The sequence below is a fragment of the Polypterus senegalus genome, chromosome 4, assembly GCF_016835505.1.
Source record: "Polypterus senegalus isolate Bchr_013 chromosome 4, ASM1683550v1, whole genome shotgun sequence".
In the NCBI taxonomy this organism is placed as follows: Eukaryota; Metazoa; Chordata; class Cladistia; order Polypteriformes; family Polypteridae; genus Polypterus; species Polypterus senegalus.
In genome coordinates, this window is record NC_053157.1 from 39480193 (window position 1) to 39498431 (window position 18239).

General features: G+C 35.6%; 1 protein-coding gene across 2 annotated transcripts in view; it reads left to right on the forward strand.

Annotated features, from left to right (window-relative positions):
• The window catches only part of LOC120527272 (potassium/sodium hyperpolarization-activated cyclic nucleotide-gated channel 1), a 346712-nt gene that overhangs the window by 263578 nt on the left and 64895 nt on the right, over positions 1–18239 (forward strand). For both annotated transcript variants that reach the window (XM_039750499.1, XM_039750500.1), the window contains exon 7: positions 12340–12504. In XM_039750499.1, the coding sequence (XP_039606433.1) occupies positions 12340–12504 (165 nt within the window). The remainder of the gene's footprint in view (positions 1–12339; positions 12505–18239) is intronic.

An 18239-nucleotide genomic window follows, 5' to 3' on the forward strand; every position in this document is an offset into this window, starting at 1 on the left:
AAATGGATATAGTACATCACAATGAAATCAACTTGCACTTAATATTATATGGAATATTTACTAATCCTCATTACTTAAAAAGTGAAATTTAAAATAAATAGGAGACTGAAATACTTATTAGTACAATAGAAACTCAATTACAAAAAATAATTCTGCTTATTTGGAAGTGAAGATTGTCACATACCATTCAAAATGATCACACAATAAGACAAAGAAAATCAGATTTTTTCTGGTTTTATTGATGAATTGTGCCCTGGAACATCCAAATGAAGACAGAAAGCAAAGAAAAAGGAAATAATAAATTGTATGACAAGGAGAACACTGAGTTAGTCATTAATAGATGTGCCATTCGCTTTAATTATAGCCTTAGCACTTTGTTTGGGTATACCAGCTTTGCACACCTAGAAGGATGACTATTTGCCCAGCATTCCTTAAAGATTGTTCAAGCTCAGTCATCCTGTAGGGTAACCATTGATGGACTGCTCTATTCAAGTTATTTAAAAGATTTTCTGTGGGGCTTAGGTGAGCACTCAGACTAGACCACTAGGTGAACCATCTTCCAATTTTCAATTTCCCACCTAATGACGGTAGGTTTTCTTCAGGATATTTGCCTGTATTTTGCAACACCCACCACCACTCCAGTCTTGGCAAGTTTCCAGTCTCAGCTGAAGAGAAACACCCTCACAATAGTATTAACAGGATCTGGGAACTTTTTGTAAATTTTTACAGGTTATTTTCTGGCTCTAGTATCGAGCTGCTGTTATTGGGCAGAGAAATCTGATGAAATTGTTTTTCCAATTCAATACTTCATTCTAAAGCTAATTTTTGATTTAGGCCATTTTCTGCTGTCATTTTGTTTTTTGTTCAGTTGCACTAAATTGCCCGGATCTGCCCAGTAAGGGACCTAGATTCAGAGTTTGTGAGCCTCTCAGTCGTTATTCAACAGGATAAAAATGTCATTCCAGTTCATTTCCTTATCCAGCTGCTCGGATTCCAAAACTCTTCTTAACGCTTTAATTTTCCCACTTTGTGTTTGAATCTTTACTGATTTTGAACTCTGTTCTTGTATCGCAGGTTATGGCTTTGGTAATTGGTTTATTTTTGTTCTCCTGTTTTGGAACTCTGCTTCATTTATGCTTTTTCTCTACATCTCTTCTTCTAGTCGTTCTCATTTTCTCTTACCCTCTGGGCGGAATAAGTTTGCTGCCAAACTGTAGGAATTGTATTTTTTGAAATGGAAGATATATTATGTGAGTACAAGGCTAATTTGTTGATGGTCTTCACCGTTTCAGTTAATTTATGAGTATACTGTAAATACCTTCTTTCCGGCTGAGGTTCAACAGCATGTTGTAGATTTTCCATACATCAAAATGAAGACAGAGCATTCTGAACAAGTCAGGAATAGTGTTGATCAGTGAAATTTCTCAAATAGTTTTTCACAGTAAATTAGCTATGTTAATGGGTGATCTTGTTCACCAAATATTTTTTTAGAACTTCACCATGTGACCTGCTCAGATGAATTTTTGTTTTCCCAGAGCCCAATAATGCTTTGCAAGGCCAGCGTGTCATCACTGAGCTGTTGCAGCTATGCACAGAAATTTCATGCGTGCATATGGCAAGAGTACTCCACCTCAAATTATATGTTGCTGCTCAATCCGTTTCGCATATGATTAGTGTTATTACACTAGCTACATTTGCACTCCACATGAGATTAAAAAAAAAGATTTATAAAAAAAAAAACACTTGCAGAATTTTTATTTGAGGGGTAAATTAGCAGACCGTAATGAAAATTATTAAAATACCTTGTTGTTCTGCATAGATTCATTGTTCATTTTTTCTTCACTGTTGAATTAAGTACGTCCCCCCTCTGTATAGCACAGCCCACCAAGTACATAATGCTGATCCCTTGAATCACAGGTTCTCTGAGTTAGCTGGTACACTCTGGTAAACTGACATTATCTGCCAGTATTTCAAAGCTCAAACAGGAAAGTGGTAGCATGGAGTAGAGCAAACCAATCTTCGATTATCTAATGGCAGGAGCCACAGCCCATTGAACAGTTGTGTAGTGGGTACAGGCTAAACGAATGTGCAGTAAGCCACATGGTGAAACATAGTGTCAAAACAAACCTTAAATTCTGAGAAACAATAATAGTAATAAAAGATTTATTACTTCATATAAGGTGTTTCTATCTTCATGATGGAAGAAAAAATGCAAAGCATCTGCACAGATTGATTGGAAACAAAAAAGTCTGCCAGCTACATCTGATCTATCTGTGCGAATACTTCTTACCTTTAATTTCTGTAGTGTGCGTGCCAGAACTCAAAGTATGCTTTGCACTACACACATCAGGACACAGCAATCAGTGCTCCAAAGACTGGATCGCTGTGACAATGAGATATATATATAAATATAGCAAAATACCCGCGCTTCGCAGCGGAGAAGTAGTGTGTTAAAGAAGCAATGAAAAAGAAAAGGAAACATTTTGAAAATAACGTAACATGATTGTCAATGTAATTGTTTTGTCACTGTTGTGAGTGATGAGTGTTGTTGTCATATATATATATTTACACACACACACATAAACATATATATATATATATCTATACATATACACATATATACATACATATATATCTACATATATACACATACATATACATACACACATACATACATACACACACATATATATACACAAATACATATATATATATACATACACACACACATATATAAACATATATGTACATATACATACATATCTACATATATACACACACAGCTATTTCGTATCAGTGCAATACGCTGCTTGTTAAAATGGATAACTCCCGCTCTTACGTGCAAGTCTGCGTGGATATTATGAACTATCGTATTTGTTCAAGTTCTATTTAAATTTTAAATAGAAGGAATTTTTATTTAGTCGACAGAAATATCTTTGGTAGGAATGGTAAAACAGACAGGAATATTATTCCTGAATAAATCAACTCAAACCTTAAACAACTTATAATATTTTGCTCTCCATAAAAATATATCCTGTCTAAATTATACAAGTTAGAAATAAAGTAAACATTAAAAGAACAAACATTCAAATTTCTTTACTCTTATGTAATTTTATATAAAAATAAACTTAGATTTTAAATATCCCAAAAGATTTTGCTCTCCATAAAAATATATCCTGTCAAAATTATACAAATTCAAATATGAACATGCTGCATAACAAAACCTGGAAATATAAATAAAATGTGTTCCTTTCAGCAATAACAAATCAAATCATTCAGTTGTCTTTGCTCATATGTCATTTTAGAGCTGGACGCCTGGCATCTTTTTGGCAACAAGTTCGTTTCTGTTTGGTGTGAGGTTCTGTGTTGTGGAGATTCTCAGGATGGATTGCAGGTGCTCATCAGTGAGGCGACTCCTGTGTGCTGTTTTGTTAGTCTTTATCACTGAGAAGAGCTTCTCACACAGATATGTGCTACCAAACATGCACAAGGTTCGAGCCGCATGTAGACGGACTTTTTTTGTTCTTCAAAGTCACCAAAGCGCCGTGCAAACTCAGTGCGCTCAGTTTATCAGCAAAGTGCGTATTTGGGAACACCGTAGTGACGACTTGGTTTAACATTACTTGGCAACAGGGAAAAGTGGGGAAAGTTGCACTGGTGCATTTGTGTCTCCCATAAAAGCAGCTTCACTTGAAATCACTTTGTGATTGTGCACGGGTAAAAACGTCCGCTGAAGTGTCAGATTCTTATTTAATTATTCTGCTTTCTGTATCTTCTGCATTGCATTCAGGTTACCCTGATGTTTTGTCTCATAGTGCCGTCTTAGATTAAATTCTGTAATTACAGCCACATTAGCTCCACAAATGAGACACACGGGTTCAGTAAACATATACTCAGCCTCCCATCGGTTTTAAAGGCTCTATTTTCAGAATCAACTTTTCTCTCAGCATCGCGTGAGCTAGCTTCGCAATAACTTGCAGCATCATAAGCTAGACTTGATTAACGCGGTAAGTGTTGGCAAGGCAGCTGAAGCGCTGCATTATGGGATCTGTAGTTTATTGTGTTACCAGCGCTTCATATACCTGGGCCATTAATAACAATAATACAGTATATAAAATGATCTCGGGCGGATATAATTACGCCGGGCGGATGTGGCCCGTGGCCCTTGAGTTTGACAAATATGGACTAAATAGAACTTGAAAAGATATATTTTTGAAATGTGATCGCAATTCAGATAGAGTTGACGCACTACAGCCTGCATCCTCCCTCGCTCTTACTTTTTACCGTTCATCTAATGAATACACTGAGTATGGCTTTACCAAAACAATCATTGATGGCGAATAAAGTATCCATTATTCGAGTATGTAGATCGGGATATATATATATACCCGCGTATCGCAACGTAGTGTGTTAAAAAGCTAGAAAAGAAAAGGGAACATTTTAAAAATAGCGTAACATGACTGTCAATATACAGTATTTGTTTTGTGAGTGTTACTGAGTGTTGCTGTCATCAAGGATTTGATTATCATTATTTCTTTCAATCAGGTTCATATTTGTAGGATGTGTTGTGTTCAAGTTACATTCCGTGTTTGTCAATCGTTGTAAAGATGACAGGTTTCATTCATCGATTCGTTTCTTACTGCATCAATAAACAGCTCGTCTTCTTCTTTATCTGAGACCTGACACACTGCATGCACGGGTTTTTTACACTGTCTTCCTTTAGCGGGACATTGACTTTTTCCACCGTGTGCTTTGTTTCCGCAGTAGCTGGATTTATGAATATGCTTATCAGATGCTTCATATTTTTTGCTGCCTTTTCAATTGTGTAATTGGTTTTGTTCAGCTCTTTGGAACTGTTGCTTTTATCTGTGCACTGCGTCAGTTCCGTGAGCCACTCGGTGTACATGCATCGAAGGTTCCCAGCTGTGCTGGTGCCATCTCGTGCTATGTCCATGGCTGTATTTAATGTTACCTTAGTCCTGGCACTTAAAACTTTCTCTCGCAGTTTCGCTGAGTTTGTGTCAAACACCACCCTGACCATCTCATCTTCCTCTCCATAAGCACAGTCCTTCACCCGTGAATATTTAGTGGAGTTTGCTATTGGATTGCGCTGACGGACGGCCTTATATGGGCAGGCACTAAATTACAAACGCCAGCGGCAGCCTGTCTATGAACTTAATTTAAAGTGTAGGTTTACATCGTGCTTTGTTTCCGCAGTAGCAGAACTCATGAATATGGTTGTATATGTCACTCGCTTCGCTTCTTATTGTTTAGCTGCCTTCTCAATTATATAATGCATGTTTTCTTCAGCGCTTTTGAGCTCTTCCTGGTTTTCTATGTACTGCGTGATTACGTGGGAGGCGTGATGATGTCACACGAAACTCCGCCCCCACGGCGTTCAAGCTCATCTCCATTACAGTAAATGGAGAAAAACAGCTTCCAGTTATGACCATTACGCGTAGAATTTCGATATAAAACCTGCCCAACTTTTGTAAGGAAGCTGTAAGGAATGAACCTGCCAAATTTCAGCCTTCCACCCACACGGGAAGTTGGAGAATTAGTGATGAGTCAGTGAGTGAGTGAGTGAGTGAGTGAGTGAGTGAGTGAGGGCTTTGCCTTTTATTAGTATAGATATAGCTCTCTGAGGAACTTATGAGAAATTGCACAATTAAAATCCACTCAAACCAATTTGACCTCCTCTTCCCTTTTGATTTCCATGCATTTCACTGAGTTTGTCAAACTTTCAAAACATATCTTCAATTTCACTCTGAAGCAAACTTCACAGGATTTGTGCATCTATAGTCAAGAATATAATTACAGAGAAACACAGATCTGGGAAATTCTACAAAATCTCAAAGACACTGAGACACCTCAGAGCTTAGTGCTTTCCATCCTGTGTATCTTGTAAAAATATGAATCTAAAAGCACACTGCCAAGGTCAGCCCAGAATATTGCCAAGATGGGGCAGAAAGTGGAAAATTTTAGCTTGACCACTAATAAGCCAGGTACACCATCCTCACTGTAGTATGTTGTGGTGGCAGCATTATGCTGTGGTAATCCTTTTTAGGAGCAGAAACCGATAACCTTGTCAGAACTGATGAAGATGAATTTTGCACAATGCGGATTAATCCTGGAGGAAAACCTGATTCCCCCTCCCTGAAAGCTTAGGACAATGAGCCAAATCACACTTCCACAACAAAAATGGAATGGCTTAAAATAAAGGAAATCAGTGTCCTTCAGTGGCCCAGTGAGAGTCAGTTCCTTAGTCCTATTGAACATTTGTGACAAGACCTTAAAATTGTTGGCCACCACCACTCCTCAAATAATCAGGCAAAGCTGAAGCAATTTTGCAAGGAAGAATGGTCAAATATTGCTCTATAACATTGTTCAAAATTAATAGAGACTTATTCAGAAGGGCAACTTACTGTAATACCTGTAAGAAGTGATTCAACCAAGTACTGAACAGAGGGGATGAATACATAAAAACTGTTGACATTAACCTTTTTTAAATTTTATTTCTTAATGTTTTATAATTTACTTTCTATTTGGGTCATATTTACAAATACATATTCACAGTCAATTTCATGTAAATCTCAGGTTTTAATAATAAATAATGTTAAAAAAGATGGTGGGAGCTCAAGTTTTGGCCTTATTTGATCAGTCACAATGTTGCTTTTAAAATAATTCCTTTTTTACCACCACCACACGATATTGTCATATGTTCACAATGACCAGACTTTATGATAAAGTTCAATAGCTTCTTCAAAGTTGCTATTGGCCACTTGGTAGCATTTCTGTTCAGTCTCCTTCTTGCTTGGAAATCTCGATTGAAAGTATGTCCAGCACTAAGTGAGACCTGGATGGTGCTAGATGCTTTACAACTTCTCAATGCTGGTTTTGATAGTGCTCCGTAGATAGTTAAAGTCTTTAAAACTCTTTTCTACTCATCTCCTCGCTTGTGCCTTTTCATAACTTTACCCCAAAAATTTGAATTGGATTATTTCCTTTGAAATATACTTTTAAGCAGTGGATTCCTCTAGAAAGAGCTACTTTTATTCTAATCTAATCAAAGTTACTACAATTGATTATATTCAGAAGATTGTGTTGTGTGATCCATAAGATGATTGGTCATACCTGAGCAAATTTGAAAATGCAATTGTAAGAGGAGTGGTGTTTACTTATACAAATAATTTATTTTACTGTAAAAGTAATTATTTTGTGAATATCTCAGAATTTTATTTTAATAAATGTGTGTTACTGTGTTTGCCATCATGTGAAAAAGTAATTATGCCCCGTGAAATGTTTTTTGATTGTAGGAAAAAGAGGAACAAACCTTTTTTCTTAGTGTCATGCACCTTCTGAAAAGGGATGTAGTCTTTATTTACCCACCATACATTGTGTGTGTATATGCGTGTGATATTTTGTTTATTGTTTACATTTCTGTCTCTTTTGTGTCATCATCACTCATACTAGGTTATATGCATTCTCACAGCCTCTCATTCCATGTACCATACATTCATGTACAAATCATCAGCGTGAAAGTATATTTTGAATTTCCAAAAAAATGAGATAAAACCCAAATGTTTAGACATTCTTCAAAAAGATCCTTGACTGTAATGTCTGCCATTGCATATATTATTTGCAGTCCTTGAAGTATCATACAAAATGAAGGCTATCACAAGCTACTGCATATGTTGGAGCCTAAAATAATATACTTGACCATCCAGACAGTTTTTAGTAAGAAATTCATACCAAGTCTCTGATGTAAATGATGAATTAAAGAAAGTTGAGAGAGTGACAATCATGACAGATGGTTATGTGTCCTGTACAAAGGATTCTCAATAAATGTGACAGTATCTAATTGCCACATTGTTACAGTAAGGACTGATGCATGAAGTATTATGCTCTTCAGACTCATGTCCTTAATGAAGTACACAAGAACTTTGGAGTCATTAGTAGTTTGGACGGAAATTTACCAGACTGAGTTTCCTCTGTTAAAAAATAAATCTTGCCATACTTTTACACTTATAAACTGTAGTATCTGAGTGTATCTTCTGCACTATAATTTGCAGTAAATTTCAGTTTCTTGATAGCTAGAAACAAAATCACAAAATATCTCCAAGGGTTTTAAATCGTTATGTTGCTCAGAGAGAGTAAGTACGCAATGTACTACCAGGCAGTGACCTGCGTTTTGTACTTTTTGTTTTGTTCTGGTTTAGTCTAAATCAGAAGATGAAAGGTTTTACAATATCAAATATATCTTTGTGCACTTTAACTTCAAAGGAGTGTAGTCCTGTGAATGCTTTTTAGAAAGCTTTTTTGCTCAGTTTCAAAAATTAAATTTTATTATAGTGTTACATCGTACATATAGTGGTACATTGTATTCTCAATCTTATTTTGTTTTTATTGTGTTTGTGTTATATATACAGTATAACCAGAAAACAAAGGCATTTCAATACAAAAGAACACTAGGATTTTTGTGTCCTTGTTACTTGTTCTCTCCAATTTTAAAGTTTAGAGAGCTGAATTGATCAAAGTTAAAAGTTGATATAAATGATGAGTAATAAATGATTACGGGCCTAATTTATATTTCAATTTTCATAAAAGTTCTGGAGCAAGCACAAGCAGGGTCCCTCATTCCTGTGGCGTGATGTACACTTGAACTTTTGCTACTTTCAACTTGGTTTTGTTCCCTTCTTGGGTCTCCTGACTGGAAAAAAAATGTTCAGTCATTTTTGTTAGTTTTACTGGGATGTGCACTCTTCCAGCACTTCCAGTGTAAATCTAGAGCATGTTTCTATTTCATTGATTTTGATCCTCCCTATAAAAGAAAGAAGAGCAATGTTGGAGACCTGTGGAGTTCTTAATGCTTTCCTTTACTATTTTCACTCTGCTTCTGATTCTTGCATCATGGGGAGGCAGTGTGAACTGCGACTATATATTCATATGTACACATAACCTGAGATACCAGTTAATGAATTAGACCTATCCATTTCTGTGTTGCACCTTCCTTGGCCTTCAGTATAACATGGCTTTGTTTGCACATGGATCTGTAAGATACTGGATGGATTGTTCAGAAAGTTGTGCCATTCAGAAATGGATGTGTTGCATAACTGAAAAATTGGATGGCAGCACAATCTTGCTGCAAAAAGCCGGTTCCACCTCATCACAAACATGCTCAATAGGGTTAAGATCTGGGGTTTCTGCAGGTGCCAGAAGCACTAAAAATACGCTGTCAGGTTCCCAGGACTATTCAGTGACAATACTTGTCTTGTGACATGGTGCCTTACCATGCTCTAATTGTCTGTCTGAGTGGGGATAAACTCTTGCCATGAAGGATGAAACTTTATCAACAAAGATATTCAGATATGCTTTGCCATTCATATATTTTAAAACTTGAACCAGGGACCTAATATGTGCCAGAAAAACGTTTTTAACACCAACACACTGCCACAGCGGGCCTGTTGCCTGTGGCAAGTTCTGATCCTTCTATCAACATGATTCAAACAAAACTGGATTTGTTTGACCAAGCAAATATTTTCACTTATCAGTGGTCCAGTGTTAATGCTACTGTACTCACTGGAGATGCATGTTATTGTATTTTTGTTAGAACATCAACACCAGACATGATCTGGGACAAAGTTCGATAAACAGTGCAATCTAAGATGACATTCTATCACTACTGTAGAATTCAAAATTGTTTTGCCTAGTTGTGGCCTATCTGTCTGAATCTCACCATTCTTCTTTGAACCCATGATTCGCATGCTGTTTTTATTTACATAGAATCTTCTATCACTGCTTTTTTTTCTTGCTTTTTATGCCATTTTAGGCAAAACCTTGAAACAGTTCTGTATGGAAAGCCCATAAAGACAGCCATTTTGGACATACTACAATTGATACACTTAGTGTTAATTATCGTGCCATGCTGAAAGTTACTAAGGTCACTCATTTTCCACCCAGCTGGATAGCTAGATGTTCCAGTCTAGACAAATCTGTACAGCAGACTGCCATCACGTAACAAATCCAGAATTTGTGTGAAGGTGGTGGGAGTACTTAATGAAGTGGCACCACGCTGTATACATTGCATGTCAAAAAATTTAGTTTCAAACCCTTATTCGTCTGTGACAAAGGTGATGGACAAAATGAGAAATTGCACAAAGGTTTAAATCAGCTTCCTTCAGTTAAGTGGAGGTGGAATAAAACTTGGGGCATGAAAGTTAGGCTCTTCAAATTACTTCTATTAGTATTCACAATGGTTGAACTTCTGAAGACACCAATGTGCCTTTATAAATACAGTCAACCTGACCCTTGAATTTCAAAGACAGTAATACAATACTTTAATTGATCTAGACTAGTTCGCCTAACCTTTTTAGCCTCAAGTTAATCAGTTTGTGTTACAGGGCTGCTGGCAGAGTTCAGATGCACCTGCTGCTGTGTAACGGATTAGCCTTTCTGTCAGAGAAAGGGTACCTGCTGGTTTGATTAGGGAAATTGGCCCTTCTATGATACTACAGGATAGTATCATTGTTGCAGCCCCACCTCCAACCTAAGCCAACTGGTAAAGAGGCCTAAAAGGGAAGGTAAAGAAAGGGTAATTGCATAACTGTGATTTTTTTTAGTGAATCTAAAAAAACAAACAAGAAAAAAAAGATGCATTTATTCAGTAGGAATAATTTCAAAAGAACCAACACCATGGCAAAAATTAATTAACCAAAAAACAAACAGCCAATATTATTTAATACTGCATAACTTGGATAAAATGGTTATTACTGTCCATCTGGAGTCTGTATGTTCTCCTACATCTGCTCTGGTATTTCTCTTAGTACTCCTGTTTTCCTCAAACATTCTGACAAAATATGTTAGGTGATTTCCTGTGAGTGAGCTGTACCCAGGTCTGGTTTCTGTATAATGGCAGATGCTTTGGGTTGGTGCTAGTTCACCTACAGTCCTGAAATGGACTAAATCGGTTTGACAATATAATATTATATCATGTTACATGCAAGAAAACATAGTTGAGTTTGGTATTTATGCAGAAACATGTTTAATGACCCAAGCTAAATCTTCAAGCTCACTTCATTTATGTTTATTGACAGCGTGCTATAGATAGATAGATAGATAGATACAGTAGATAGATAGACAGACAGACAGATAGATAGACAGACAGACAGACAGACAGACAGACAGACAGATAGATAGACAGACAGATAGATAGATAGATAGATAGATAGATAGATAGATAGATAGATAGATAGATAGATAGATAGATCATTATTTGTCCAATGGGGAAGTTTAGCAGACAGCAAACTGTAAAAGGGTACAGTCAATTTCCCAATTCAACAGAGGCAAGGCAAACATGTATCCAGGATTTGAATACTGAGGCTGAATAATCTCTTTGGACAGCTGATGCTAATTGGAGAATGTGTGGCTCCCTTAATGCTGATAGGGCATCTGGTTGGGCAGTTCGCCATATCTTTCAGAGTGAGAAACTCAACTTCAAATGATCTCAGTAGTAAAATATACAGTATTTGTGTGAGGGAAGCAATGAATAGAGTTTTAAATGGAGGCAGCACCATCTGCTTTCATTTTAATACCAACATTCCTGGTAAAAGGGTTGCACAAAAGAAAGCCACCAATTAACATTTAAATGTTTTAGGCCAAACAGATCTGAAATGATGTAACTTCAGTTATAATGCTGTACATTTGAAATATGCACTGTGAGAGTTTGGATTTAGAAGAAATTATTAGGCATTCAGCATAACTTTGGCTTACTGTATGTGTTAGTCAAATTGGAATATGTTCACTTTCAAACCTCATTTTATCTACATAAAGGTAAATAAAAACTAGATGATCTACAATGACAATCAATTGCATTTTTTAAATGTATATTATCTGACTAACTGCGTGTTTGATTAAGTAGTTTTAAAATGTCTTATTAGCAATGTTGAGTAAAATCTGTTTACAAACATGACTAAAATTATTTAGTAACACTTTGGGACAGAGGCTAACATGGCACCTCTATTAGTCAGTTACTGATATGTTACATATCTTAACAAAAACTTTGATCTTAGTAAGACCTTTAATACACCTATGACATCTCAGCATAAGGACTACTTTTGATGCATTATTATTTATTTAGGTTATGTCTAATATAGAAAAAAGTATTTAATAGATACAGTACATCAAGCTCTTAAAGCCCTTTCTGAAATGTTGCCAATAATTTTCACCAAAATTATTTGACTTTTGTTTTTAGCATGTATTTCCACTTTTTTCATATCCTCTCTCTAATGTACTAACCTATCTGTAATTCTGTCTCCTTTATGTGCATGTGTACACGTACAGAGATTTGCCTGTTGACAAAAGGGCGACGCACTGCCAGTGTGAGAGCTGATACATACTGTCGCTTATACTCTCTCTCCGTGGACCACTTTAATGAAGTTCTTGAAGAATACCCAATGATGCGCAGAGCCTTTGAAACAGTTGCCATTGACAGACTTGATCGGATTGGTGAGTTTGATGTTCATTTTTATACAGTTTGCATCTTGCTGAGTTCTTGCTGTATGTGCTCTGTGTGTTGAATGCATGCTAAATGCAGAAGCAGCAGCCTGTGATTTTCTGTCTTCGGTCGCTATAATAAAGCATCTCATCTGCATGCGCCTCAGTCTCATTCTGAAATACACCTGGGTATAGTTTCTTCCAACCCTGGATTTCTAATATGGCTATTTTGTATTAAACTGTAGTGGAGAACAAATTGCTTCCTCTTTACAGAATTATTAAATAATTTGGTTAAATTGTTACAACATATTTGTATTTCTTTATTGATCAGCAGCACCCAGTTGTATATAAAAACCAAATCGCTCAAAATTAATTAGCTTTCAAAAAGGGGCACATGTACTGTATGTGAAGCTAAATGGCATGGACTCCTTATAAAAGTATACTTTTTTTTCATTTGAATTCTTCAGTATAAAGCATAAAAAAATAGAAGAATTTCATACTTTGGACAAGTAATATGTTGAGAGACTGCCTGGTAAATTTTAAGCATATCTCATAGCACAAATATGTTCAAGAAAGATTTCACCTTTTCTAGTAAAAATAAAACATGGAAAACAGTAATAAGTAAGTAAGAATTTATTTATAAAGCACCTATCACAGACAAAAGTGACAAAGCACAATTTATAACGGAACCTAGTAAAAGAATCACATTGCTTGTCTTTTTTAATATTTCAGAATATTTCCCTATTTAACAGCATGAAGAAAAATTCATTTTTTTCTGAGTTAAGGTAGATCTGCATCTCCTAGTGAACTCCTAAACATGCTTTAGCCTTTCATTGCCTGTGCAAGAATTAGGCTCTCTGTGACTTTTAACTTATTCTTTAAAATGCATTAAAAATTTTTCCCATCTAACAAAAATGATTAATTATAGGAGCAATAAATATGTCTTGGTGTTGACTGGTATATATTTACACCATCAGAATATAATATATTGTCTACCAATTTTTAAATGTGCTTTTGCCATTATAGGGTTGTGGAGAACTGGATCTTATACCAGGAGCACAGGGTACAAGGCTCACTTGTCAATGCATCCACACTTGCAGTTTATATATCCCAGTTAACAAACCATGCACATTCATTTGGGAATATAAGAAGAACTTATGCTCATAAATTGTACAGACAAGAAGAGAACAATCAATTCATGATGCTTGTTTGTTAAGCAAATAGATACGTTGCCTTTAAGCTCACTTTGAAAGCTATTGAGTTTATGCTTCACTTATTTGACTCAATAGTTTATTCCAGATTTCCATAATCCACTGTGAAAAAGTTGTTGCATTTTTTTTCTTGAATTTGTTTGCTTTTAATTTCCACTTTTGGTTATAAATAGTCCATTTTTCACATAAATGAGAAAGATGTGTTAAATTAACATTAATGTCATTGGAAATTTTGAAGATATGAATGCTCACATGTCACCTTCTTTGTTTGAGATTGAATACATTCAGGATAATTAGTCTATAAGAATAGGCACTGGTCTTTATTCTATGGATATTTATGGAAATTAAAGTATGTAGAGAGATTGCACACAAACAAGAGAGAAATGTGCAAAATCCACATACTGAGAATCAAACCCATTTACCAAGAGCGGCTCTTGTTCAGAAAGCGGACACCACTTAAGATTAGGCACCCTTACACTATTTTAAGATTAGGCACATACTCAAAATTTTTAAGATTAGGGACCCTGGTGTACTCAAGCCTTACCCCCACGAACCTTAAGTTCAGGGTTTGTAGTAGGGGTAGGTCAGTCTAAAACAAATGACAAGAAGGAGATGGTATCCACTTTCTGAACAAGACCCCCAAGAGCTACACTACTCTTTATTGCAAGTTGCTGCCCCTTCTATAACATGAGCTAACTTTATCAAATGTATCCCGGGCCAGGCTGATTACACACTCATACATTCACTCACCTTAGGCCAGATTAAATTTGACAGTTAACCTAATTTGTACATCTTTTGTGATGTGAGTGGAAAACTGGAGTACTGTGACTGCAGGAAAACACAGTTACAATGTAAATGTGCTTCCTCCATATTTATGGAATCCATGCCAAAAAGAACTGAGGATTTTCCAGAGCAACAGAAAGTCCTACATAATATTAGTATAGTGTTCTTAATAATTTGTATAGTAAATATATATCTGTGCATTTAAATTTAAGGAGCTCTATCACTGCATCCTCCTTCAATATTAGACATATTGTTCCTCCCATAAATCACTTGAATAGTTACCTTGGTGGCTGAGCGAACTGCACAGTAAAGCATTATAATAGTATGGAACCAGAGGCCTACTGATATGGTTTAAAGTGTAACTTTAAAATATTGACATTAGGTGAATATGGACACAACATATTATATTGGTCTGATTGATCAATTTTCAGTCAGAGTATTTTATTTTTGATGATCTTTGTGGAATGTTACAAAAATTAGATTTTACTACTAAAATGGCCTCCATCTTAAGTAGCATTTTAATGTTTAGAAATCGATAATTTACCTCCATGGTGATTTCGACCCATCATTATGTAATAAGTAATTCCTAGATAACAAAGATGCAGCATATTGCAGGGTTATTACAGGATCATTATTGTCATGTGCACAGAGTATAGCAAAATTCTTACTTGTGTGTGCAACAGTATTCAGTACAACAAAGAATCTTTTAGCTACATATATTTCATAAGATTAAATAATCGCCCACTGAAATAAATTTCAGACATGATAAAAAAAAAATACATGGAAATTTGAATCCGATTGCGGCAAGTGCTTAATCTCCTAAAATGAATAAAAACTGAAGATTAAAAGGAAGCAGAGTTGAATTGTATTCAAAATCATAATCAGAATAAAATGAATAAATGCAGCTGTTATTCTAAACTTTTTAAACTGGTTAAGAAGGGGCAGCAACCTACAGTGACCACCTCTAAATGCTACTGGGGCTCCTTCATACCTAAAGCATATATAGGCAAAATGCCTCACTATGGCTTTGACTGCCTAATCAGAAGTTTTTCCTTTTTTTTAATTTTCTTCCTTTTAGTCTTTCTGGTGTGTGTTTAAACTATAATGTGTGTATACTGTCTATCTATCTATCTATCTATCTATCTATCTATCTATCTATCTATCTATCTATCTGTCTATTTATCTATCTAAAACAGTTTCTGCAAGAAGCCAAATTTCACCCTGGGGACAAATAAAGTTCTGTCTATCTAATCTTGGGTTTACTTTTATGTATTTTTTCTAGAATTTGTCCAGAATAATACAATTCCTCACTCTATGACCCTGTCTGGCCACCTTTTCATTAAAGACATTTTTTCCTCTCCTGTTCCAGAGTGTTTCATGTATCTGCTGGTAGAGAATACCTAAATGGCTTTGTACCTTCCAAATTTACCCTGAAATCCTAGAGGTGCTGCAGAGTCATGACTGCAGCTAACATCGTACCGGTGACAAACTGTTCACAGTGTAATGGAACTTGTATTTTCCTGAAAGGAATAATTATCACACAGTACAGGATTTACTGTATGCACACAAGTCCTTGATCCAGTAAAATGAGTTTTTACCTTTTTGAAAATGTTCTGTTACACATTTGAACCTGAACCCCAGACCTTGAGTGGCTGCATTTGCCTTCCTGTTAACCTCTTGATATTTCAGCATTATTCAGTTTCATTTCTTTTACCATCCAGCTAGACTTTAATTTTTTAAATGAATAAGCATCCAATAAGCTACTTAAAATTACATATCATAACATTCTCAAACCTATACAGTCCAGGTTAGGGTCATAGGGTGATGCAGTCTGTTTTAGTATACAAGCTACTAGACAAGTAAAAATCCTGGACTCCAGATTTGTGCAGTTCTCACACTTTTAAACACATAAGCCAATTCCAAATCACTAGTTAACCTAAAACACACACACCTTTGGGATTTTGGATGAAAACTGCATAACCTAGAGGAAAGCCTACAGAGACGCAGGGAGCAGCAGGGTGTGGAATTTGAATGCAAAATGAAGGAGCTTAGAAATAGTAGTGGATACTACTGCACTAACATTTTTAAATTATTAATATATTTTAATATGCTGCAATTTTAAAAAAGAGGTATAAATCTCCAAATTCTAGGGACTAAGCTAATTTGATCATTATTTGTATAAACAGGTGAAGGCATAGAGGATAGAACAGGTGTTTCAAAGGTTTTATGGCATGGGTTCAGTTTCCTGCCAAGACACTGTCTATGTGGAACATGTACTTTCTGCTAATGTTTACACAGCTTCTCCTCATAAGTGCTTAGTTTCTTAAAAATTGAAACACTGAATTGGATATATAGAAAATGTGGTCTATTTCTTTCTCCAACTTCCTGGAGGTTGGATTAAAATCCTCGTCCAATGTCTATAAAGAGTTTTCAGTTTCTCCCATGTCTGCATAGATTTTTCTCTGGTAAACCACGTATGCCAAAGACTTGTGCTGAACTAGTTTGTAACTTAAATTGGCCCAGTGTGAATGAGTATTCCCTGTGATGAACTGACATCCTATCCAAGATTTTTTTTTGCCTTCTACCTGATCCTACTAGAATAGGTCCTGGTCCTCAGTGCTGTATTTATTCAATAGGCGGGCTTAGAGACTGAATAAATACATTAGTAAAAAAACATAAGACAAATATACTCTAAAGCTTTGCACTACTTCACTTTTTGTAGCTTTGCTAAGACTTTACCCAAAACTCCTTAGACAAAATTAGATGTGCTTGAATCCCAGTGAGCTGAATAAGTGTTGTAAATGACGCACTTTGTTTTTAATCAAGACATGCCTTGCGTAAGCACTTTTGGTACAAGAGTTTTTCTTTTTAGTAAAGTGTGAACACTATTCATGAAGATGCTTTTGTAGGCCAACCTATTACATAACCATTGCCACTTGGAGTTTAATGTTAAATTTAGTAGTTTTTGTTAAACTTTGTGAATTATTAAGTGTTCAAGTGGATACCAAGTACATACTCCCTAATCCTTTATTTTAAGGAGTATGATAGTCAGATCACATAAACAAGTGCATCAGACTTCCTGCATTTGGAGACGACACATCTTAAATCCAACTTATTGAATATGCTTAAGCTTTATTTAAACAGCTTTCATAGAAATCCAGACTCTGTCAGAACAATATATTGAGAAAATAAAGATTTGGTGAAAAGGGGAAATGTAGCCCAGGTGAACAAAAAATAAACAACAGATTATCAACAATAGTTAATTTATATCCTGCAGTTATTTTAATACAAGTATATTAAAAACTAGCCACAAATTAAGTAAAAAATACTGTACTTATATTTTATAACAGTGTGATTCTAAGTTACTCAGTATGTGTGGGTGTATGTGTGAGCATCCCCTGTGTTAGACTGATGTCCTGGCCATATTTGCTTCCTACCTTGTCCCTCTTTCTTCCAGGATAGGTTTCGCTCACTGCCACCTTATACTGGAAAGCTAGGTTTAGAAAATGGATGCACAAAAAAAAAAAAAACAGCAGCTTGATTTGCTATGCCTAAAAAAGTTACAATACATTTTCACTTGACTTATTTTCTTTTTAAATTATAAGCAGTAGCATTAGTAACATATTTTAATATTTTTATATACATTACTCTTCAGTTTTTAAAATCATGTATTTCTTGCTTTCCGCCATGCTCCTAAGAACTGAGTGGTCCTCTGTATTTTATTTTACTTAAACTGTCATGCTCAGTTCATAC